Source organism: Lampetra fluviatilis, chromosome 12 (genome assembly GCF_964198595.1).
Source record: "Lampetra fluviatilis chromosome 12, kcLamFluv1.1, whole genome shotgun sequence".
In the NCBI taxonomy this organism is placed as follows: Eukaryota; Metazoa; Chordata; class Hyperoartia; order Petromyzontiformes; family Petromyzontidae; genus Lampetra; species Lampetra fluviatilis.
This window is the reverse complement of record NC_136286.1, coordinates 2,051,344-2,077,954: the sequence shown is the minus strand read 5'-3', so window position 1 is coordinate 2,077,954 and position 26,611 is coordinate 2,051,344. Positions and strand designations below refer to the sequence as shown.

At 53.1% G+C, this 26,611-nt stretch overlaps 1 protein-coding gene across 1 annotated transcript in view; it reads left to right on the top strand.

Moving 5' to 3' along the window:
- Positions 1-26,390, top strand: part of LOC144935031 (complexin-1) — a 204,438-nt gene extending 178,048 nt beyond the window's left edge. The window contains exons 3-4 of the mRNA XM_078861341.1: positions 10,326-10,501; positions 15,611-26,390. Coding sequence (XP_078717467.1) covers positions 10,326-10,501; positions 15,611-15,805 — 371 coding nt within the window. The 3' untranslated portion in view covers positions 15,806-26,390. The remainder of the gene's footprint in view (positions 1-10,325; positions 10,502-15,610) is intronic.
- The last annotated feature ends 221 nt before the right edge of the window (positions 26,391-26,611 follow it).

Genomic DNA, 26,611 nt, shown 5'->3' with positions numbered 1-26,611 from the left:
CACACCTCCACCAATACCTCCACATACACATCCACCCACACATCCACCCACACATCCACCCACACATCCACCCACACATCCACCTACAAGTCCACCCACACCTCCACCCACACCTCCACCCACACCTCCACCCACACATCCACCCACACATTAACCTACACATCCACCCACACCTCCACCCACACCTCCACCCACACATCCACCCACACCTCCACCCACACATCCACCCACACATCCACCCACACATCCACCCACACATCCACCCACACCTCCACCCACACATCCACCCACACATCCACCCACACCTCCACCCACACATCCACCCACACCTCCACCCACACATCCACCCACACATCCACCCACACCTCCACCCACACATCCACCCACACCTCCACCCACACATCCACCCACACATCCACCCACACCTCCACCCACACCTCCACCCACACCTCCACCCACACCTCCACCCACACATCCACCCACACCTCCACCCACACCTCCACCAATACCTCCACCCACACATCCACCCACACCTCCACCCACACCTCCACCCACACCTCCACCCACACATCCACCCACACATCCACCCACACATCCACCCACACATCCACCCACACATCCACCCACACCTCCACCAATACCTCCACCTACACATCCACCCACACATCCACCCACACATCCACCCACACCTCCACCCACACCTCCACCAATACCTCCACATACACATCCACCCACACATCCACCCACACATCCACCCACACATCCACCCACACATCCACCTACAACTCCACCCACACCTCCACCCACACCTCCACCCACACCTCCACCCACACATCCACCCACACATTAACCTACACATCCACCCACACCTCCACCCACACCTCCACCCACACATCCACCCACACCTCCACCCACACATCCACCCACACATCCACCCACACATCCACCCACACATCCACCCACACCTCCACCCACACATCCACCCACACATCCACCCACACCTCCACCCACACATCCACCCACACCTCCACCCACACATCCACCCACACATCCACCCACACCTCCACCCACACATCCACCCACACATCCACCCACACATCCACCCACACCACATCCACCCACACATCCACCCACACCTCCACCCACACATCCACCCACACATCCACCCACACATCCACCCACACATCCACCCACACATCCACACATCCACCCACACATCCACCCACACCTCCACCCACACATCCACCCACACATCCACCCACACCTCCACCCACACATCTACCCACACCTCCACCCACACCTCCACCCACACATCTACCCACACCTCCACCCACACCTCCACCCACACCTCCACCAATACCTCCACCCACACATCCACCCACACCTCCACCCACACCTCCACCCACACCTCCACCCACACATCCACCCACACATCCACCCACACATCCACCCACACATCCACCCACACCTCCACCCACACCTCCACCCACACCTCCACCCACACCTCCACCCACACCTCCACCCACACATCCACCCACACCTCCACCAATACCTCCACCTACACATCCACCCACACATCCACCCACACCTCCACCCACACCTCCACCAATACCTCCACCCACACATCCACCCACACATCCACCCACACATCCACCCACACATCCACCTACAACTCCACCCACACCTCCACCCACACCTCCACCCACACCTCCACCCACACATCCACCCACACATCCACCCACACATCCACCCACACCTCCACCACACCTCCACCCACACCTCCACCCACACATCCACCCACATATCCACCCACACATCCACCCACACATCCACCCACACATCCACCCACACATCCACCCACACATCCACGCTGCATTACCCCTCTTCCTCTTCAGCCGGATTCTCCTCCTCCGCAACCTCCTCTTCCTCCGCTGCCTACTCAACCTCCGTTGCCTACTCAACCTCCGCTGTCTCCTCTCTAACCCTCTTTCTCATCCCTCTCTTAAACTCCTTCCTCGTCATCCTTTTAAATCTCTTCATCCTGCTGCTTCTCTCTCCTGGATCTGCTCTTTATCATCATTCTCCACTTCTTCATTCTCGTGCTTCTCCTGAACCTACTCCTCGTGCCCCCCCCCCCCCCCGCTGTGCTAAGAGGCTCCTTTATTGGATTGGGTTAGCGCAGCGCTTCACATGAACGTGCTAATGGGGGGGGGGGGTGTGTAATGCAATTTGACGCATTGCTCGCACCGCCCACCATACATCACTGGCGATTTAAACAGGGCAAGGAGAAGCAGAGAGGATGTAGCAGGCAGTAGTGAGGTGTGGAGACGTCAAGCCCCCTGCTGACATGGCGTTTGTTTGTGTGCAAATGGGGCATTAGTGGGGGCCGTAGACTTCATGAATCCCCCGTGAACACTCAAGAAAGTCACGGTCTCGGAGCCTTAAACAAATGCTGCCGGGGGAGATCGGCTGATGCAGCTAAATGCAAGTTTTCTGCCTATTCACCTGTCTGTGTGCAAGTCGGTGTGTGCTCGCTAATAGCACTTGCCCAACCAATCTCGTAAGGCTCTTCCGGGGGGCATCGTAGTCTTGGCTGTGTGCGCGCGTGCGTGTCTGTTCATCTGCATGGATTCACGTGTCTTGTATGTTCCGGTCCGCGTGTGTTCACGTGCACGTGTTCATGTGAATTTACGTGGCAACCTGCGGCTACGGAGCCGCGTGCGGCTCTTCAAGGACTCTTTCGTGACGCTATAGGGAGCACCCTCTCGTATTCACGTGCGCCTCTCGAATTCGGCGAAAATGGCTCTTCTTATTATTTTTGTTGCCGACCATTTGTGTACACTGATCAGATGGATTTGACACGTGCTTACGGAAGTCTCGTGTTTACGAAGTCTCGTGTTCACGCAAATCTCGTGCTCACGCAAGTCTCGTGTTTACGCAAGTCTCGTGTTTACGCAAGTCTCGTGCTTACGCAAGTCTCGTGTTCACGCAAGTCTCGTGCTCACGCAAGTCTCGTGTTCACGCACGTCTCGTGTTTACGCAAGTCTCGTGTTCACGCAAGTCTCGTGTTCACGCAAGTCTCGTGTTTACGCAAGTCTCGTGTTCACGCAAATCTCGTGTTCACGCAAGTCTCGTGTTCACGCAAGTTTCGTGTTCATGCAAGTCTCGTGCTTACGCAAATCTAGTGTTTACGCAAGTTTCGTGTTTACGCAAATCTCGTGTTTACGCAAGTTTCGTGTTTACGCAAGTTTCGTGTTTACGCAAGTCTTGTAGTCAGTCGGGGCATTCCAACGGTAACATTTGAGAAATTGGAGCCGTAAACATAAACGGCCTTCAAGTCACAGGACCGGCTCGGCCCAGCGTTCTCCAAGTCTCACTCTGGACTCTCACGAACGCACGAGTTCCTGGCGTCGGTGAACAGAGTCATTTGCTCCCACCCCCCCTCCGTGGAGTGTGACGCCAAAGTCACTGTCACGAGTAGCTATTGTGGATTCCCATTGTTGAGAGTTCTGATTGATTGTTAGTCGTGTATTATACACCTTCCCTGCCATTGTTGTATGCAGCCCCAGTCAGCCCTCTCTTCCCACGTGACTTTCTCGCCGCGTTGGCCGCTTCACCATGGGAGGAAGAAAATGAAACCGATCTGCTTCGGTCGATGGGCCTCAACCCCAGAGGCACCGACTGCCCAGTCCTGCAACACCCTCACACGTGCATTCCACCCGTGTGCAACACGTGTACCCGCGCCCACGTGTTCCTTGTTCCCCGACAAAATCTATCCATGTGTTCGGTCCAAACTACCCCCCCCCCCCCGTCCCGTAAACAAGATTCAGTCAATTAGTGGCCCAGGACTCAAGGGGGGAGGAGGCAGAATAACAACAGCGGCAACAGCGCTGCTGATAATTATCAAGCGGCGGTTACCCCCCCCCCCCCCCGACTCTTTAGAAGAGCATCGCGACGTCTCGCCACGTCGGCGCTGCCACGCGTTTGTTTGTTGTGGAAATCGCCGCGGCTGGGGCGAAGGAGGCGACGGAGGCTGTGGCCTGGAGTCGCCGCGCGCGCGGCTCTCAGTGAGGAGGGCGCTGAAGGATGCGCGGTTTCATTCTGCAGACTCGCACCCCACACGTCACACTCACACAGACGTCTCACACACGTCACACATGTCACACTCACACACGTCACACACACGTGACACTCACACACGTCACACTCACACACGTCACACTCACACACCGTCACACTCACACGTCACACTCACACACGTGACACACACACACGTGACACGCACACACGTCACACTCACACACCGTCACACTCACACATCACACGCACACACGTCACACTCACACACGTCACACTCACACACGTGACACTTACACACGTGACACTAACACACGTCACACTTACACCGTCACTCATCACTCACACTCACAATGTCACTCACACACATCACACTCACACCATCACTCACACTCACACGTCACTCGTACATCACACAACACTCATCACGGGGCACATCACCTTGTCCACCACCTCATTCTTCATGCTGGGGTGTAGACTCTGGTGGGGGTCCAGTGTTTGTCACGTGTTGGGGTCTTCACTGTGCTGGGGTCAGGATACCCTGGAGTCTGGTGTTGGTGTCCGGTGTTGGGGTATAGGGTTGGGGTCTCGTGTTAAGGGTCTGGTGCTGGGGTTTGAACTGTGATAGGATCATCTGATTGAGTTTTAGTGTTTGGGGTCTAAATGTTGATACCCGAGTTTCGTGGTATTACGTCAAGGTTCTTCGTTATGATCACCTGGTGTCGAACTTGTATCATCGTGATATCTCGGCGGGTTCGGGTTCGGGTCTAATGTCGGCGTTGCGTCTTTGTGTCTGGCCGTCGTGCCACGGTCAGCTGCTGGGGCCTGGCTCTGGCTCCCCGCGCTCTCGGCGTGGCGAGCGGCCGATACGCGCGGCCAGAGTTCTTGCTGTCGACGCCACAGATTGGCCATCATCAAGTCGGTGTCCGCGCCACCTCCTGTTACCAGCTCCGGATCTGGAGACTAAATCCCTTGCATCGAAGCTGTGTGCCTCCTGATGCCACCCCGTGGCGCATCTACCCCCCCCCCCCCTCCCGGCTAGGGTTTAGCGGCACTGCTCCGTGGTGGGGAGACACGGGGATAAAGAACCACGTCGAAATAAGCCCCCTTTTAGATTTTCAGAAATCCCCCAAACGCATCTCAAATTTGCGCGTCAATTAGGAGCATTCGAAAGAAAAGGCGCGTTATTGAGCGGCGGGATTTTGAGTCATCTCAATTGAAATTACTCCCGCGTGGAGATCTGCACGCTGCGCTACTCGCCCCGATCACTATTCAAACCACGGACGTTACACAAATAATATTGGGCCCAACAAAAAAAAGCCAATCTCTTCCTGATTTGGTTGCGTCCGGCGCGGCTCGGGGTGTGAATGGAATTTTGCACCATTTCGTGGCACAGCAGTGCAACGGCGGCGATCGGCGTTCGCGTCTCGCCGCGATGCCGTTCCGCGAGAGTGCGCGCGGATAGCCCCGGTGCACGCCGCTGCCGCTTCTCGCCACGTGCCCCTCACAGCAGCGGTGGTGTCCTTGGTTGCAAGGCCCGCGGGCCACTGACGGCCCCTGGTGGCCTTGAGTGCAACCCCTGACGTGCGCCTGCCCCCCCCCCCCCACCGACAATCCACAAATCACAAATAGTGAAACCACCCCCATCATCATCGTGCTGCTGTCAATACCCAACAATGGTTTCAAATGTGTGGCAGCACTCACGCCGATGATGTCTTATCGGCGAAAGTGCCCCCATCCCCTCCCCTCTAAACATTTGTGACGAACGCTGCCTTACAGCGAGGGCCACGGTGGTAGTGGGGGAGGGGGCGGTGGGCCTCACTAGCTGAGGCTGTGGTGGAGCCAGGGCAGGCGCTCCAACTTTCACTCTGCTTAGTTTTATTTTGCCAGGTAAGGCCCATTGAGCTGTACGGCTCTTTTAGCAGAAGCGACCTCGCCACAATTGATAGCTCAACGAAGTGGCGTATCATGTGGAAATGCATAGCAGCCTATGGTGCCCCCCCCCCCACACAACAATCCTACTGCCCCCCCCCCCCCTTCACCATCCGAGAGAAGCTGGAGCCAGGCTTGGCCGTGGGTGAATGTGGATTTGACTAAAGCGGTGGAGGTGGATTTGACTAAAGCGTTGAGCGGAGTAGAAATCCGCTCGTGAGTGCGAGCGCTGGGTGGATCGTTACATCACAGGATCGCGAGAGACGATGGCGTACTGGGGAGACCTTAGCCCAGCAGTGGATTGACCAAGGCCGATGATGACGAGAGGAGATACTCCTAACGAGACTAGTCCTCACACACGGTCCCATCCCAGTATTGGATCCCCGCTCACACAAACACACACGCGCGCGCGCGCGTGCAATTACACACGAGTCCGGATACTGCTGTTGTGACCCCCCTTCTCCAGAATCCTTGTAAAACTTAATTACCAGAGCGAAGTACATTAATTTATATAAAATAGAAATTCATCTTGTGATTCCCTTTGTTGCTGCATTAATTGTGTTGGCTATCAAATCGTCCCGAAACAAAGTTTGTTTTATAAAATCATCAGCGGCCAAATCCAATCTCGGAAAAAGTCACCTTGGCTGCCCCAGGCCCCTGAGCCTCTCCGTGTTATTCTGCCTTGTACACGAACGTGTGTGTGTGTACTCGAACGTGTGTGTGTGTGTACACGAGCGTGTGTGTGTGTGTACTCGCTCTCGTGTGTGTGTGTGTGTACACGCTCTCGTGTGTGTGTGTACTCGAACGTGTGTGTACACGCTCTCGTGTGTGTGTGTACTCGAACGTGTGTACTCGCTCTCGTGTGTGTGTGTACACGAGCGTGTGTGTACACGCTCTCGTGTGTGTGTGTACACGAGCGTGTGTGTACACGCTCTCGTGTGTGTGTGTACACGCTCGTGTGTACTCGCTCTCGTGTGTGTGTGTACACGAGCGTGTGTGTGTGTACACGAGCGTGTGTGTGTATACACACACACGAGCGTGTGTGTGTATACACACACACGAGCGTGTGTGTGTACACACACACGCTCGTGTGTGTACACACACACGAGCGTGTGTGTGTACACACACACGCTCGTGTGTGTACACACACACGAGCGTGCGCATCTCCGCCCTTTGTGTGTACCTGTATAAGACGCCCGAGAATGCACGTGGCGATATTTCTCCTCGTATTGTGTTCAGGGTTTCACTTCAGTGGTTCCTCATTCCGCGTGGACGTTTTTATTCGAATAATAATTCAATGGCGCTGTCATGGTTTATTTTTATTTTTTTACGACTCTGTGTTCCTTGGTTCACGCTCGACTTGGAATCCGGTCCCACAAGGGATGGAGCTTTTGGCTTCCACCCCGCCCCCACTCCTCACCCCCCCCCCCCCACTTTCCCACCCCCACCGGGACTGCATCCTCAGTGGCCCGCAATGATGAGACGCGTTTTTTCTCGCACACTCAGGGATCGCCCATTTACCCTCGTATGCCGGAGGACCTGTCAGCGAGAACCTTTAATGGGAACTCAAAAGTCAAAGTGATTTCCTGGCTCAACTGAGCATTGAGGCATCGGTGCTCATTTCCCGTTTGCAGCCCTGCACAGTCAGTGGCGGAAATTCCATTTTTCGAATGGCAGGGGTGAGCATCCATCGGACAACCACCGTTGACTTATCCACAACGTGGAACTCGTTTTATCGACCCCGGAAGGATGATGGGCTGAGTCAACCCCAATCCAGTGTTTGGACTCGTAACCTTTTCGATTGCGATTATTGCACCAATAAATAAACACATTTAACTATTTGTTTACCTTGGAAAGCCTCGTTATGTTTCAAGACGTGTTTGGCCAATTCCTATAAAGTAAAGTTTGGCTTCTAAGATCAGAGAGTCACATGATTTGGGGCCAGACTCAAATTAAATAATGTATTATTATTAGTTTCACTTTTATCGTCTCCTTTTGCATTATTTCTTAATTTCATATCATATTAGTGCGAGCTTTGTTTGCTCCGTTAGTTCACACACAACGTCAGCGTGCTATTAGCATATCATTCGCATGTCTCGTGAATCGTCAATCGTCACGCGGCACGATTGACTGCGTGCATCGAGAGCGTGGGAATCGATCGTCGCGTGACTAACGACCGACGCCTACACACCACGCCGTGTATTAATTTAAGGCTGAGTTGACCTACGCGCGGCTGGGTGATGTAAGAAAGGTGGGGGGGGGGGGATCCGAGGGCAGTTTTCCACCAACACAAGCCCGAGCACACACACAGAGACAAATGTCTCCCGTGTAGCCTTCACCTACTGTTGGGGAAAGTCCTGTTGTAGTAAGTGCTGCTTGATATTAAGAAGCCACGGGAGCGATTTTAGGAAGCTGCTGGAGCTATCCACTTTTAAGTTCTAGATTGAAAACTAATTTCTCTTTAGAATTGCTCTGTGTGTGTGTTAGTTTGTTGTCCTCCGATTCGCACGGTTGGCTACGCACGGTGCGAATGAAGTTCAACGCACCTTAGCAAACGTCTATGAAGGTCGGCACGGTGCCCTTGTGTGGTGGGTGGGGGGGCATCACCACATCAGGCCGCCGTTGTGTGCCTCGTGTCTCTGTTAAGACACCGCACCAGGTACTCATTTATATTGAGGTCCAGAATCGGTTCAGATTATGACCACCGATGCTGCCCTGGCCGGGGATCGAACTCGACAGGTCACCGAGTTCGCAGAGCAGTATGATGATGATCATCATCATCATCGTCATCATAATCACCGCTCTCGCGTATGATTGACAGAAACGCGTTCAGGCGCTAAATGCCAAAGTCGAGGTGGGCTGGACGCGACGAGCGGGGCTTCAGGAGAGAGAGAGCTCGCACGGCGAACACAGCAGGCACACATACAAACATCACCCGTATAGCCTTAGCAGACTGCAGGAGCAAGCGCTGTTAGCTGAGATGCCACTCGTCAACAGTGCTGCGTGGCCTGGGAATCCAACTCCTGTGAACGGGATCGTAGCGCAGTGCGCCAACCCCCCAACACAGACACGCACAACAAAGATGCCCGGTTTAGTCTGAGCGGACTGTTGGGGCAAGCACGGCAGACGAGGGTGTGAGTGGCCGGCACCACGCCCGGCCAGCCGCCTTTGTCTCCCCAGTGGCGATGTTTCACACATCGCACCGGGTGCTCGTTTTGAGGCTGAGTCGACAACAGACGGCACGCGCATCGGCACGTGAGTGCCTCCGAGCATTGCACTCTTAAACAAAACACAGGGGGGGGAAGGGTTTAGTTGCCTCCCCGTCCTCCCCCAACTCCCGCCTACTAATTGTGCGGACGAACTTCCGAGAAAAAATAAAGGCGCGCAAGCGGCGCTTGCGTGGGAACAAATTGGAAACTCGGGGAGCGGGGTAGAGTCGGGATAGAGACGCCCGGGCGCCGCGTCTGGAATGCGTCCGGCTCGATTAGGGCCGAGCGCCTCGGGGCCGATGGCGCGGTGCCTCGGTCAGCGCCGGCGGCACTCCGCGATCGAAAGCATCGATTCGTTTTTCTTGGTAAGAAAATTGCTCCGTGCTGGAAGGCGACGGGACGACAATCCGCCGCTCGCGTGCGCACCCCCCCTCCACACACCTCCCGCACCCCACACCCCCCTCCACACACCTCCCGCACCCCACAACCCCCCCCCACGCCATCCCTCACACCTATCCCTGAGCCCCCCCCCCATCCCGCCCCCCCCCCATCCCGCCCCCCCCCCCTACGAACATTCTCCCCACCCCTCCAATCTCTTGCCAAAATTCACATCTAAGCTCGGAAATTCTTGCGGGGCATCAGAAAGTGTGAGGTTCCATTATCACGCGAAATGCCGGAATTGAGGGGCAGGGACAGGGCTCTGGGTGTCTGGATTGGTGTCCTGACATCACTTTAGGGCCCCCCATTCCATGTATCACACCAATCTCACCCTGTCCCGTCTCTCATTTTGTTTCCTTGTTTCATTGAATCACTGTCGGCCTGTCCCCTTGTGCGTGTCTCTCTGCTTCTCCCATCTATCGCCAAGTCTGCTCTCCCTGTATCCATCGGTCCTTATCTCTGTCTCCCTGCTTCCGTCTCTCTAACGTCTCTGTCACTCCGTCTCGCTGTCTCCTGGCGTCTGTCGTTTTACCACCCGTCCATCTGTCCCGCTGTCCTGCTAACCCACCAACCCGCACCCCGTCTCCCCCATCTCTCTGTGCCTCGTTCTGCCTGTCTCACGCATACCGCTCCATGTCCCCCCCCCCACCCCCCGCGCCACCCCCGCAGGAGCGACGAAGGACATGGGGAAGATGATGGGCGGCAACGAGGAGAAGGACCCGGACGCCGAGAAGAAGCAGGAGGAGCAACAGGAGGCCCTGCGGCAACAGGAGGAGGAGCGCAAGTCCAAGTACGCCAAGATGGAGGCCGAGCGAGAGAACATGCGGCAGGGGATTCGAGACAAGGTAGCGACCGCAGCATCGCCGCCCCTACCACCGCCTCTGTCCACCGCGCTCGATAAAAAAAAATATATGTTTTTTTATTTTACCAGGTAAGGGACCACTGAGATATGTGGATCTTTTTTCACAAGCGACCAGGTCACGAATGATAGCTCAACAAAGTGGCTCATGTGGAAATGTACAACAGCCAAATAAGCACGTTGATTCTAAATGTGGAGGGGAATACAGGAGGATCAGGAGAACAAGTCCATGCCACCACGGGAAGAACACGCAAACTCCAAATATACAGCAGGCGTCAGCGTCGGGATCGGGATCGAACCCACGACCTCCTGTACACCAGGCGGGGCAGTAAACATCTCACCACCGCAGTGCACGCTTCTACACTTCACACACTCGCGGCACGCTCGCGGACGCGCACATCACACGCCGGGCGCGCTGTCTGCACCCCGCCGGCATTGCCGTCGGAACTCTCTCCGAGAGACAATCGTGCGAAGTCTCCCGAGTGTGGGAGGACGTCTGCAGGAGGAGGGTGTGATGGGAGGGGAAAGGACATACGCAGATTCCGCGGGCAGGCGGAGAGAGGGGAAGAGAGAGGGAGGGAGTCTTTGATTGTGCAGGGTAGTGGGAGGGCAGGATGGGGGCGGTGTGGGAGCCGAGTTGGAAAGAATTCAGAATTCACCGAACGTGGGCACAGTGGGCATGACGACGATGATGAAATATGCGCGGCTGAGAGCGCTGGGTGGGGTGTGAGGAAGCGACGGGGTGCAGCCAGCCCGACGGGACCGCGCGAGCTCTGCGGGGGATACCTCCAAACACCCCCCACACCCCCCCAACACCCCCCCCCCAACACCCCCCCCCCGAACACCCTCCCCCCAACACCCCCCCACCCAACCCCCACCACGACGTGAGTCACCGCGCGTGGGCAGACCTGACCCCCCACCCCCGCACTACTCTGAAATGTTCCATAATGAATTAGTTGACGTTGTTTGCCTGGGGTTTTATTGTAAGTTGACTACACGGAAACGGATGCGGCTGCGCCTTTTGCGAGAGATCGAACGTCGTCGTGGCGTCCGGAATGACGCTTGGCGGCGTTTGCTCTCGGGGCACCCCTCGAGATCGGTCGAGAGTCTCGACGTAGTGGCAGCCAAGGGAATGGGTCAAGGGAATGGGTTAAGTAGTAGGGCGAGGGGCTAATCCACAGAGGAGATGAAGTGATGAAATCAGCTCTTGTGCAGGTGCTTGTTATGCCGCAGGATCCTGAAAGAGCGTGCCAGTCGCCTTCATCCAGCAGTGGATTGACCTTGGCTCTGATCATGATGATTATGATAGTCATACTTAACTCTTTGGTTCTTTCGGTAAAGTCACGTATGTATAAAATAAAATTAATTTAATCACGACGTTTCGGGCGCAACACAAGCGTCCGTCATCAGGTGGGAGAACCACAGCAGGAAACAATTGCTGAAGTGGGCGCTTCAAATCTAGATAGTCATACTTACATTTTATATTGCGTCATTTATGCTAATAGCATCGCATGGATGGTGGTGGGAATCAGGTTTGGGAATCAGGTTTTAGGTAGGCGTCAGTATGGGTTACTTTCCTGTAGACAGAGTGGCTCATTGAGCCATCTGGTCTCTTTGTGATCAAGACATCCAAGAAGGGTAGCAAGCCATCCTTTTCCACCTCCATGGTGAATTTTATTGCTGGGTGTATGGAATTGATGTGGTTGAGGAATTGTTCCAGAGCCGGTCGGCCATGTGGCCAGATGACGAACGTGACATCCACGTATCTCTTCCACAAGGACGGGCATAGAGTGGATGCCTGGATGGCGTCCGTCTCAAAATTTTCCATGAAAATGTTGGCCACAACCGGAGATAAGGGAGAACCCATTGGGGTGCCTTCAATTAGTTTGTAGAATGTTCCATTCCAAGTGAAGTATGCGTTGGTGAGGCAGTGTCTCACCAGGGCCGGTACATTAGCATTCAATCCTTGTTGAACCAACTCTTCAATTATTGCAATGGTATTGGGCACAGAAACTTTGGTGAACAAAGAAACTACATCGAAACTAACGAGCAAATCACCTGGGGACAGTGATATGTCTTTAATTGGCGATACCAGGGGAGCTGAGTTAAGAACAGAAGAGGTGGTCTCATCAGTGAATGGCTGCGAGGTCTCAGACAGATATTGGGCCACTTTGTAGGTGGGTGAGCCAGTGGTGGAGACGATGGGGGACAAAGGGGGGCACCTTCTTTATGGATTTTCGGTAAGCCATACAATCTGGGTGGTCTAGCAGCAGAAGGTTTTAAGGAAAACCGTTTGGTCTGTTCACTTAATGAAGCTGAATCAGTGATGAAGGGGTTCGGGGGTCGACAGTTTTCGGAAAACTTTTAGATCAACTATTTACCCCCCACTTTCTATAACTTTTTGGACTTCTGCAAGCCTCTTGTAATTTTGTTGACGGACAAATGGACAGACAAATGGCACTGCGGGCTTTCACAATAGCTCAGTATATGTATATGTTATGTTTTTAAGAGAAGGTATTAAAATATATTTTCCCCCCGGGCAACGCCAGGTGCTTCCCGCTAATATTAATAATAAATAAATAAATTGCACCAAAACTAAAAAAGGACAAACAACGAAAACGCGATCATAACAGAGAAATTAGTCCACGAGGTCTAACTTCACATCGCAGACCCACAGTCTCAACTACCCAACCAAGCCAAGGCAACCTTCGCAGGAGGGGCGCTGGTAGAGTGGCACAAACAAGTTACGACCTCATTTACAATTTAGATTTGAAGTTTTCGTGACTGCAGGCACGGAGAGATTGCCCACTTCAGCAATTGTTTTTTGCTGTGGTTGTCCCACCTGATGACGGACGCTCGTGTTGCGTCCGAAACGTCGTGATTTAATGTATTTTCTACCTACGTGACTTTACCGAAAGAACCAAAGAGTATGGACCTCATTTACACCAATCGGTCCAAAGTCCAAAAAGTGAGTACGGCTCCGTTCTGCCTCTCGCTCGGCGCCAGACACCTGCCGTGGTGCCGAGTTTGAGATGCGAGGCGGAGGTTGGTCAGTCAGCCTCGACTCTCCCACAAACGATTCCGTTCCCAATCCTCCACCGTCCCTGGCCAGCGGTCGACGCTTTTCAAATCACCAAAGATCAATCTTGAAAGTGTCGCGAAGGTGAGTTTTAAAAGCCCATAGTAGCGACTACGTTGAAAGCCAATGTCGAGGTCCATCTAAAAGGTTTTTGTTGTGAAGGTTCATATTGAATACTGAGTGATGGTCTGTATTGAAGGCGTCGTGACATTCAAGTAGCAACATCGCCCCCTACCGGCAGACTATACCCATCTGTGATACACAGCGCCTACATCATGATATCCACGTGATAACAATGGCGTGGTTATCATACACACACACTCAATTATGTTAGCGTATTCATATTACTATTTCATCTGGATTATAAGATGCTCCGGAAAGTAAGACACTCCCCAAGCCTTGTGTCCGATGTCAATAAAGTTATGCACATCTCAACACACGCACGCCCACACGCAGCTACCGGATTATCAGACGCACCCCCAACTTGTATAGGTGGGGGGGGGGGGATGTTAAAGTTCCGTCTTTTAAATCAGAGAATGCGGTGATAGTTGGTGCAGCAGCAGTCGACGGAACGCTGCTGGGCCCCAGTCCAATCTCAGCCTCGCCTCCCCCTGGGAATCCCCTCCTCCCCCTCGTGGCGCCTGAGCCAATCACAAGCGTCCCCCGCGAGCAGCGCGTGCTATGCAAGGCGCCTTAATCACGTGACAGCGCCGAGCAATTACCATACATGTGGGGTGAGCGCCCCCTGGGGCGTACCCGAGCCGACCAATGAGCGCGAGCGGCGGCGTGGTTCAATCTTCGCATTGACGCGTGAGCGGCTTCGCTAATTCCGAACGGCGGTGGAGCAACTGGCCCGGTGAGGTCACCAGACTCCGAACGCGTCTCTCACTCGGGGCTCCACGGCCGAATCACCTTGCCGCAGGCCACCACAGCCACTGGCAGTCGACCCCGCATCTCCCTGACGTCTCCCCACGTCTCGTCTGGCCCTCCCTGAGATGTCCTCCCGTCTCCAGGAATCCCGCCGCGTCTCAGAGAATCTCGTCACGTGTCTATGCGTCTCACTCTCATCTCCCCGCATCTTTCCGCGTTTTTCACATATCCTCACATCCTCTCGCATCTCCTGGTATCTCCTCACATCTCCTCTCACTTATTCCCATCGGCTCGCTTCTCCTCACTGCTCCTGAAAACGTCTCACACCTCATCGCAATGCCCGACCTCTCTTCCCACCTCATAACATCTCGTCGCATCGCCCCACATCTTCTTAGACCCCCTCCGCCACCCACCGCTTCTTACTTTTTGCCAGCAATGTTCATCTCCATGCAGACAGAGTTACGGCTGCGTGGGACGGAGGCGAGTGGGATGATTGGAAAGTGGCCAAAGTCGCCGTTCTAATCGTTTGAACGCAGCAGGGAGCGATGGCCGGGGGAGGTGATTTAGGTGCAGAAAGAAAAATACCTACAGACTGCTGTTAGCGAGCAGCACTTATGAAGGCTGGCAAGGCACACGAGGGAGGGGGTGGGTGGCCAACACCACGCCCGTCCGCCTTTGTCTCCCCAGTGGCAATGTTTCCACATCGCACCAGGTACTCATTTGAGACTGAGTCGACCTAGAGGAGGCCCAGGACCGGTTCAGATAATCGTCACTAGTGTTGGCCTTGAGCGGGAATCGAACTCGGGTTGTCGAGTTTGTAGCGCAGCGTAGCGCTAACCGCTACACCACCTCTCCCCACCCCTTACACAACAAAGACAAAGATCCCCCGTATAGCCTTTAACAGACTGTTGGGGCCAATGCTATTAGCGAGCACCTATGAAGACAGCAACGGCACACGAGGGGGTGGGTGGCCAACACCACGCCCGGCCGCCTTTGTCTCCCCAGTGGCGATGTTTACTACACACCGCACCAGGTGCTCATTTGAGGCTGAGTCCACCTAAGGGAGGCACCGGTGTTGACCGTGAGCAGCAGCGCTAACCATTACCCTACCTCTCCCCCCCTCCCCCCTTGCACGCGGTTGCGCAGTATGGCATCAAGAAGAAGGAGGAGCGGGAGGCGGAGGCGAACGCGGCCATGGAGATGCCGTGCGAGGGCAGCCTGACGCGACCCAAGAAGGCGGTGCCGGCCGGCTGCGGCGAGGAGGAGGAAGAGGAGGAGAACATCCTCGACTCGGTGATCAAGTTCCTGCCCGGGCCGCTGCAAGACATGTTCAAGAAATAGAGGAGCCGGGACAGGGGAGAGGCGCTCAGCTCGCTCAGCGCGCACTCGACGCACAGATAATCAGATCAGATGAATCAGCCAACCCAGGTCAGGCCTGCAGTTCGTTCATTGTTGTTGTTAATTACGACGACGATAATAATTGCCGTAGCAATGGTGATGATTGATGGTGGTGATGATATTTTTTTTCAAACTGGTCTTTTCAAAATGCATTTAAAAATAATGTCATGTAAACATTCTAATTATTGAGAAGCCCCGAGTGAGACGGAAACAAACAACCGCAAAAACATTTTTTGAAAAAAAAATATTCACGATATTTGAATGATGTAAGACGGGCTTGTCTTTTCAGTTGCAAAGAAAAAAAAACACGTTTACGAGAACGTGTTTTTTTTTTCGGTCCTAAATTCACGAAGGAGAGTTTTATTATGCAGACGCGGCGTGGATGTTGTTACTGGGTGTTAGGGCAAGCCGCACGGCGCCCTCTCGGGGGTTGCAACAAAAGGGGAAAGTTGCCGAGACGTTGGTCCTCGCCCTGGGCTTAATTTCTCGCTTCACGACTCTCCGGCGAGGCTGCTTGGGGCTGGCTTGGCTCTGCGATTACCTGCACAATGCATTCCCACGCGAGTACAAGGTGGAGCCTTATCCATGAAATAATGCTATATTATTGTATCTACATTCCTACAATCCTACGAACAGTTTTTAGGACACAATTTGGCGTGAGATGGATGATGCGGTTGGGTGCCAAAAGATTAATTCCCCAGAACGGCCGTTTTTCCGGAATGTTCTGGCGAAGCTTAAGCGGCAGCCGGTCTCTTTCGCTAAATATCGGATTCACGACTTCACGGAACTCTGGGCACCGAAATCGTCGTCGTTAATGACGGCGAATAATGATAAATCGGCGCTTTATTTTGAGGGGGTGTTGGCAGGAGGGGGGGCGGCGCGGATTTCCCAGTGAGACTTTTAAAAGTTGCGTCGAGATGAGAATCCAGCCCAGAGCGGTGTCTCTCCACGTGGGCCCCGGTGGCTCCCTCCATCGTCACATCACCGCGGGGCCACCGGCGGGGACCGGGAAGACTCCGGGACCCTTTGTTGGGCGAAACCAATAACGGTTGTCAAATTTGCTGGGCGAAACCAATGACGGTGACCAAATTTGCTGGGCGAAACCAATGACGGTGGCCAAATTTTTTTGGGCGAAACCAATGACGGTGGCCAAATTTGTTGGGCGAAACCAATAACGGTTGTCAAATTTGCTGGGCGAAACCAATGAAGGTGGCCAAATTTGTTGAGCGAAACCAATAACGGTTGTCAAATTTGCTGGGCGAAACCAATGACGGTGGCCAAATTTGTTGAGCGAAACCAATGACGGTGTCCAAATTTGCTGGGCGAAACCAATGACGGTGGCCAAATTTGTTGAGCGAAACCAATGACGGTGGCCAAATTTGTTGAGCGAAACTAATGACGGTGACCAAATTTGCTGGGCGAAACCAATGACGGTGGCCAAATTTTTTGGGCGAAACCAATGACGGTGGCCAAATTTTTTGGGCGAAACCAATAACGGTTGTCAAATTTGCTGGGCGAAACCAATGACGGTGGCCAAATTTGTTGAGCGAAACCAATGACGGTGGCCAAATTTGTTGAGCGAAACCAATAACGGTTGTCAAATTTGCTGGGCGAAACCAATGACGGTGGCCAAATTTGTTGAGCGAAACCAATGACGGTGGCCACATTTGCTGGGCGAAACCAATAACGGTTGTCAAATTTGCTGGGCGAAACCAATGACGGTGGCCAAATTTGCTGAGCGAAACCAATGACGGTGGCCAAATTTGTTGGGCGAAACCAATGACGGTTGTCAAATTTGCTGAGCGAAACCAATGACGGTGGCCAAATTTGTTGGGCGAAACCAATGACGGTTGTCAAATTTGTTGGGCGAAACCAATGACGGTGGCCAAATTTGTTGGGCGAAACCAATGACGGTGGCCAAATTTGTTGGGCGAAACCAATGACGGTGGCCAAATTTGTTGGGCGAAACCAATGACGGTTGTCAAATTTGTTGAGCGAAACCAATGACGGTGGCCAAATTTGCTGGGCGAAACCAATAACGGTTGTCAAATTTGCTGGGCGAAACCAATGACGGTGGACAAATTTGCTGAGCGAAACCAATGACGGTTGTCAAATTTGTTGGGCGAAACCAATGACGGTGGCCAAATTTGTTGGGCGAAACCAATGACGGTGGCCAAATTTGTTGGGCGAAACCAATGACGGTGGCCAAATTTGTTGGGCGAAACCAATGACGGTTGTCAAATTTGTTGGGCGAAACCAATGACGGTGGCCAAATTTGTTGGGCGAAACCAATGACGGTGGCCAAATTTGTTGGGCGAAACCAATGACGGTGGCCAAATTTGTTGGGCGAAACCAATGACGGTTGTCAAATTTGTTGAGCGAAACCAATGACGTTGGCCAAATTTGTTGGGCGAAACCAATGACGGTTGTCAAATTTGCTGAGCGAAACCAATGACGGTGGCCAAATTTGTTGGGCGAAACCAATGACGGTTGTCAAATTTGTTGGGCGAAACCAATGACGGTGGCCAAATTTGTTGGGCGAAACCAATGACGGTGGCCAAATTTGTTGGGCGAAACCAATGACGGTGGCCACATTTGTTGGGCGAAACCAATGACGGTTGTCAAATTTGCTGGGCGAAACCAATGACGGTGGCCAAATTTGTTGGGCGAAATCAATGACGGTGGCCAAATTTGTTGGGCGAAACCAATGACGGTGGCCAAATTTGCTGGGCGAAACCAATGACGGTGGCCAAATTTAATGGGCGAAACCAATGACGGTGGCCAAATTTTCTAGGCGAAACCAATGACGGTGCCCAAATTTTCTAGGCGAAACCAATGACGGTGGCCTAATATGCTGGGCGAAACCAATGACGGTGGCCAAATTGACCAGGGATACAATTTTTGTTCTCGCCACGGGGGGCCAAAGCACACCGCCACTCTGCAACAAACGCAGCATCCGCACGCTTCTTTAATAAAAATAATAAACGATGATGCCGATGATTGGGTTTGAGTCGCCCAACCCACTCGGAGCCACGCCTGAGTTGTGGCCGCAACAAAAAAAAAGTCATAAGAGTGTTGAATTGTAGTAATAATAGTGTTGGTGATTTTATGCCGAGTGTAAAAAAGTTTCTTCTTGGAGAGAGTTTGACTCAGAGAGGGCTTTTTTTAATCCCATTCGTCACAAGAAGCAGCCTCCATTAAACAGCTGCGGTAACATTTCAAAATCTGGCTGGGATTCAGGCACGTACAGCTGCTCAACTCTTGCAAAAAATATATAAATATAATTATTTCAGTGTCGTGGAATTATAGAAAATGAGCGATCGCGGAGCGCGATTGGTTATGAATAATTATCTCATTGCTCATGACCAGTGGCTGAAATTGGATTTCAACGGGAAAATCCTGGTTCCAGCCGCCAGCCATGAAGGCTGGGGATCCGTGTGAATGAATTGGCGACGTGAATGAATTAATTGAATGAGTGAGCTGTGGCCGTGAGGTTACTTAGCGAGGCCCTCTCGTGCGCTCGGGTTATGGCATGGGTTCTGCGGAGGTGTCACTGGCATCTCACCGTCAGCTCCACTCACCACCTTAGCCACTCACCACCTTAGCCACTCACCACCGTAGCCACTCACCACCTTGCTCGCTCGCTCACTCACCCACTCACCCACACGCCCGCACACTTACTCGCTCACTCACTCGCCAACGCACTCCTGCACACACTCGCTCACCCCCTAGCTCGCTCGATTGATTTCCACCTAACTCCTTTGCCAGCTCACTCTACCGCTCAGGCACCAACTGAAATGCACGCTTACCCAACAGCTCACTCACTCGCACCCCGCTCGGCCACTCCCATCGCCTGCTGGGATGATGACACTGGTGAGGGTGAGCCGCAGACGGTGGTCACTACTCGGGAACCCCACGTCGTGTGCGAGCTTGGGACTCACGCGAGCTGCCCGCGGGAAATTGTGGACAAATAACAAAATACATACATGCGCAGACATATACATAAATACATATGCATGCATGCATAAACACACACATACATGCATTGATACGCATATATGTATACCGTTTGCATTCATACGGCATCTGAATGCAACCGCTTCTTGACAAACACATAAATACATACACAGCCCACAAATGCACACATTGCATACATATATACTTGCACTCTCACACGCATAACGCATAAACACACACGCACTTGTATATATCAACAGACACGCATACATATGCTATATTGAAGTCTATAACGCGTGCGTACGTAAAAAACACAACGGCCGCCATTCGACGTGACGTCTACACAGCGCTTGTGCCAGGCTAGGTACACACACGTCAACACGCACACTGGGGCGCTGTGCACCTTTCCAAAGAGACCTCACTCAATATGCAGCAGCGCGTCACGTGTGCGAGGTGACCCGGCCCCTCCCCCTGCCCAGGTAGCCCCCCCCCCCATCTACACCCCCCCGCCACCTCCTTTCTGACCTCCCTTGGGTGCTGGTGATGCGAGTGACTGATCAGGCTAGGAGTGGGAGGAGGAGGAGGGATGGGGAGTTTGGGGAAGGTGGGGAGAGGAGTTGGGGGTGAGGTGGGGGCTTGTGATGGAAGCCCCGTTCCTCTCACCTGGGCGCAGGTGTAGTCGTCACGTGCTGCTCTCCGCGCGCTTTAGAACTCACGTGACATGCGGACGTGTCCCGCATGTTGTTGCTGCCGTTGCGTCGTGCGTAGGTGTGTGTGTGTTGTCTACTCGTATTACTTTATGTGATTAATTGTTCACAGCTGTGTTGGTCGCGCGCGCGTAGAGACGCCACAGGAACCCACCCGGACACCCCCCCCCCCCACTTTATCCCCTCCCCCTGTTTCCCTCTCCATCTCCCCCAGGTTCACGGTTCAATCCCTGGTATTGGCGCTTTGCAAACGTACAACAACTCACCAACCACGAACACGACTCACCACCTTGATCATTTAACGCCGCCTTATAACATGCATAGATTGTACTAACGTTTCGGGCAATGGCCTTTCGGAGTGTAAAGAGACACAGTGATTGGCCCACGTGATAAGTTAGGCAGCACTGTTTGGTGTGGCCAGCCAACGTTGCACCAACCATCCGTTGTAACAAGGTCACATAACAAGGTCACATATACCACATGTGACCTTTGATTAAGTAACACAAAAAGCTACGACTGATATTGTTCACCATGAGAATTATGCGAGGTTTAAGAAATTACGTTGTTTTTAATCTTCACACCGTTCATAGGATGATGGACAGGTAGCGGCTGTGAATGTGACTTTCAATCAATGAAGCGATCATTATTTTACGTGCCAATAAGAAAGGAGGCATCAGTGCACATTACAGCAGAAGGGGAACGGTACAGAGGGGGGAGGGGGGCACGAAGCAATAGGAATGGAAAAAGAAACCCGTCACGACCTCAGCGGCACAACACCAACTGGGCTAAATAAATTGCTAACTTGAAAGCTGTTCACGCGTCGGCAGGGCGACTACCTCCCAATGTTGTCCAGTGGCCCCACAGAGCAACGCGGGATCACTGAGCAGTCTCTCCGCCCTCTCTGCATCTCTGCCCTGAATAAGAGGGCACTGCCTGAAACGTCAGCCTCATGATTATAAATAGCTCTGCGTTTGAGGGTGTGCGCGTACGTGACCAAGGTTGGCGGGGTTGTTCGAGATGCGCGGATTTGCACAGCGCTGCCAACGCAGCCTCTCAATGTTTAATGCCATGGCTCGTAGGTTTCAACAACAACCACCACCACCGGCTGCATCCCACTCAACCGCGCCCCGCGTGATCCCCCCCCCTCCTCCCCCGTCATGTCTCGTCTCCCGTGGTTGGATTCTCAATTTGATCCCTCGCGACTCACGTGGGCTGGGATTTAAATGCTGTTATGATTTTAGCATTACTCTCAGCGTTATTGAGTCATGTATCATGTGCCACTAATGCTGTCTCTGTACGTGTGTGCACGTGCGTGTGTGATCGTGCGGAGCGGTGGTGGAGCGGTTAGCGCGCTGCGCTCTCAACCCGGCCACCCGAGTTCGATTCCCGCTCACGGCCAACACCAGTGACGATTATCTGAACCGGTCCTGCGCCTGCCCTAGCTGTGTAAAAACATCTCCACTGGGGAGACAAAGTCGGTCGGGCGTGGTGCTGGCCACCCATAGTTGCTCGGTAACAGTACTTGCCCTACCAGTCTGTTGAGGCTATACAGGTGATATTTGTCTTTGTGTCTACAGATCATGATGGAAGGCGGTGATTTACGCGTGTGACTAATGGGAGTTTATCAGGGGCATTTATCGTCATTACTTTCACATGAATGCTCGAGCTGACTCCACGCGTTTCTTGCGAGCAGCAGTGTCCGCGTCGAACGCGATTCTCGGACACCACCTCCGGCAGTAACCCCACGCGGTCCGCGACTGCGTATCACGCGGCCCTCGTTCGGCACAGCAGGCAAAGTTTCAAATTGTATAAAACGAACGCTGTGAGACCGGAAAATATTCAGGGTACCTCTCGCGAGTCAATCACAGATTGTCTAACATCTGATATCAGGCAGGTGGCGCATACTCATTAATAGAGATAACATCAGCAGCAATAAACTCAACATACCGTAGAATTAACTGGATCTGTTGCGAGAATCGAGCTTTAGCGCTTGTGCAGACCGGTCCCCCGTCTGCACGTGTCGTGGCTCTTGCCGCGTGAGAGCTCCGGTTGGGGTGGAGCTCCAACTCCGTCTCCTGCTGCTTCTGGAGCGGCTACGGCTGTGGACAAAGTGCGCATTGTAATGTTCTCTTTCTCTCTCTCCCCCCGTGGTCGCGTGGATTTTTGTCCGGGTCCTCCGGTTTTTCCCCTCCACATTTGTAATCAGCACGCATTGAGGGGTTTTGGCTGCTGCTCTACATTTCCACGCAATAAGCCACTTCATTGGGCTATCATTTTTGGCTATATAGCTCAGTGGGCCTTACCTGGTAAAATAAAATAAAAGTTTCGTTTATCTAATTTTTTATATTTTCGTCCGGGGATTGTAAAAATGTTGTGACAGTCTGAGCACGCAACTTTATCAGTTTGACATGGTCGAGTGACGATTATCATGGCAATTGTGATGATGTTAACTATTTTATCAACATCGTGATTATGATGATACCCATCACGATGTTGATCGTCAGCAACATCGATGATGATCACGCTTGATCATGACGATCAATTGATGATGATGACGGTCACAATTGATCATAATCGTGATCGTACAGACGTGCCCGTCACGTGTTTGTTTCCTTAAACTCGCGACCCAACGTCTAAATGCCCCTCTTGCCCATTGAAGTCTCACGATAGGTCGCAACACCTTTCGTCGCACCGATTCGATTCACACGGCCCAACACGAGTTGATGCATCCGATAACCCCGCTCACATTTCACGTGGCTATCGCGAAATTCACCGCCTTTGCCCGCAGAGAGAAAATAGAACCGTTGACAGTGAAGGCCACCTTGAGGGGGGGGGGTACCGAGACATGGGGGAGGCATCTCTGGGCCGGGTTCTGCTGTCTGTAGTTGGTGACGTTGCGTGGTGCTTGTGGACACAGCAACGCATCCACGCTTGCTCGTTTTTCGCCACACGGGAGTAAAGCGAGCAGCTTTAGTGTGGGATCGGTGTGTTTTTTTGTAATTAACCCTATCACCCCCCCCACTCCCTATAGGTGTGTGTTTGTTGTTGCCGTCATAATTGAATAATTGTCACGGAGTAAATGTTGGGTGGCACGCAGACAAAGCCCCCTCCCAACTCCCCGCCAGCCCCGTGCTGCCCGCTGTGGAGCGGCTCGGAGACTGCGCGGCGCTTCTCGAGGCGCCAGCGGCGGCGATCTCATTCTGAACGCGGCCGATTCACGACCAGAAGTTGATGCCTGGGTCCTAATTCAAAAAATAGTGTTTGAGTTATACAAATACACACACGTACATACGTACATACACGCACACAAGGACAGACACACAACAACAACAATAGCCACCGTTCGCCACAAAGTGGTGGTGACGTGACTACGGCGCTTGTGCCAGGCTAGGTGCACAGAGGCAAAGCGACACTAAAACACGGCTAGCTTTGGTAACGCGTCCCAGAGCCAAGCCCGAGGCCACGGAGTGCAGATAGCGCGTTGTGCTGTTGTCGTATCAACAGCTATCATGAGTGCTATAGGTTTTGTATGAGAGCTATAATGTACGAAAACATTTTAAAAGAATATATTATTACATTAAAGTAGAAGCAATAACAAAAGCAAAGCATTGTGCGTGGAGTCGTCGCCGGCAGTGTTCGCTGCAATTGATTCTCTGTTGCGTCGCTTATGAGTCCTGAGTTCAATTCCACCTCCACTCCCCTCGCTCCATCCACCGTCACCGTCACGCATCTGTCTCGTGACCTTCATAACCACCAACCACAACCATCACCACCACAGCAACTACCGCCACCACCATCACGGTAACTACTATTACAACCACCAAACTACCGCCCCTACCACAACCACAGTCACCATCATAACGACCACCATAGTCATCACCGCAGCCACCCACCATCACGGCCACTACCTCCATAATAACCACTGCCATCACCACCATCACCTCGTCGTACCACGAGTCAGATGGCGAGCACTCTCGCCTCGTGGTCGGCTGGCTCCATGTTCGCGGTTAATCGGTGACTCGGGACCCCCGGGGATGACCCCGTTACCCCGCGCGGGGTCCCGGGGTCATCCCAGGGGGTCAAACCTGGCTCCGTGTGGAGCCCGCGCCCTGCTTTGGTCGATGTTCCGTGTGCGTCGCGTTCGCGTGTGCATGTGCGCGTCCGTGCGTCGCGTGCGTCCGTGATTGCGTTTGTACTCTGGCGCTGCGTTGCGCTGCGAACGCGTGCGCTCGTGTGTGCATGCATGTGTGTGTGTGTGCGTTCGTAACTCTCGGCCCTGCATCTTTGCGTGCGTGTTTCGTACGTCCGTTCTTGCGTGTTTATCGTAATCATGGTTACATCATGTCGCGTTAAACAAAAAAAAACACATCACGTGGTCGCCCACGCCCTTCGTCCAATCAATCGTTCCACCCTCGTGTCGCCCGACTCTCGTGTCGCGTCGTTGACTATTTACGCGTTTCAAAACGACGGCCGTAGCGCATCGCTGTTGTCCCGCGTGTCGCATCACCGCTTGCGTGGCCCCCCCCCACCCCCCAGAGGCAAGCACACGGGTCCCCTGCCTCCGAATGTGCCGCGTGCCACGTCCGCCGGTTGGTTCAGTGCAGGTCTGAGTCCAAATTCACGACCCACTCTCGCAATTCACAATTCATCTCAACTCACACCGCGCGTGTGTGCACGTCCACAAAGTGTATCGTAGTGTCCACGTGGAATGCGTAAATTATCACCGAGCTTGGCTTCTCTTGTCGAACCCTCCCTCCACTCCCTTTATATAAAAACAAGCCTCCAAAGCCATATATATAAATAATATAAATGATCTCTCTTTGTGTCATCAGACAGCAATTACTAAAACCAACACGTTACTTGATGTGCCGAGAATGGTGGTGAATATATAGATGTTATAATAATATATTATTATTACTACGAATAATAAAATGATGTTGATGATGTTGATGATGATGTTCATGATGATATTCTAGTGCAAGAAAAGGGGGATTGCCGCTGCTTCTGTCGGAGGTAACCCCTGATCTGACAGCGGGGTAACTTCAGGGAAAGCGAACACAGTTCATGCGTTAGCCCGCACCGCTGCGTCTCAATGTGTCCTCGAACCCGTCCTCACTCTCTCTCTCTCTCTCCACGTGCTTGTTTGTTCGAACGCCCCCATCCTTACATTTGTCCGTTAATGGCATCAGTTTAAGTGGCCACGTAACAATAATAAATAATGTTGATTGCTGATGATAATGATTAATTTTAGGAGAGAGAAAAAAAATCGGAAAATGACAATAATAATCGTTACACGTTAATCGAATGCTGTGTTGTGTGTACTGTCCGTGGATTGCAAACCTACCCGTGTCTCCGTGTCCCTCTGAAAGCGTCCAGCAGTCTTCCACTGGGGGAAGGGGCGGTAACAGCCACGTGTAACACACCTGGCTGTTACCTGTAGCCCACCTGAGTTGTAATTCCCCTAGTGGTTATCTGTACATCACCTTGAGCTGTTACCCGTAACTCCCCTGAGTATTGACCCACCTGGGCTGTTGCGGTTTATTCACCTTGAGCGGTTACCTGCAATCAATCAACTTTGATTGGTTACATGTAACCCACCTTGAGTGATTACCGATAACACTCACGCTCAGCTGTTACCTGCAACTCACCTGAGGTTGTAACTCTCACCTGGGGCTGTTTCCTGTAACGGCACCTGGGCAGTGCAGCTGCGCAGGCGATGACACCTCTATTCACCGAGGCGGTGAGTGAAGAGGCTCTCCAGAGTTAATCTACCAAGTCAGTCGTGTCCTGTGTTTGCATGTCAATGTCATTGTACGAAAAAATTGCACCTTGTAACATGAAATAAAATGTCAGAATGTCGAAAACGCGCCCGCGTCCCCATCTCTCTGCCTCCGTCTCTCTCGCTTCCGAGTGTTGACTGCTGGAAGTGTTTCTGGGGGGCGGGGGTGGGGGGGGGGCTCGTGCCTCCCCTGCCCCCCATTGTGAGGAGCGGTGGTGCAGCGGTTAGCACGCTGCGCCACGAACCCGGCGACCCAAGATCGATTCCCGCTCACGGCCACCACCACCAGTGACGATTATCTGAGCC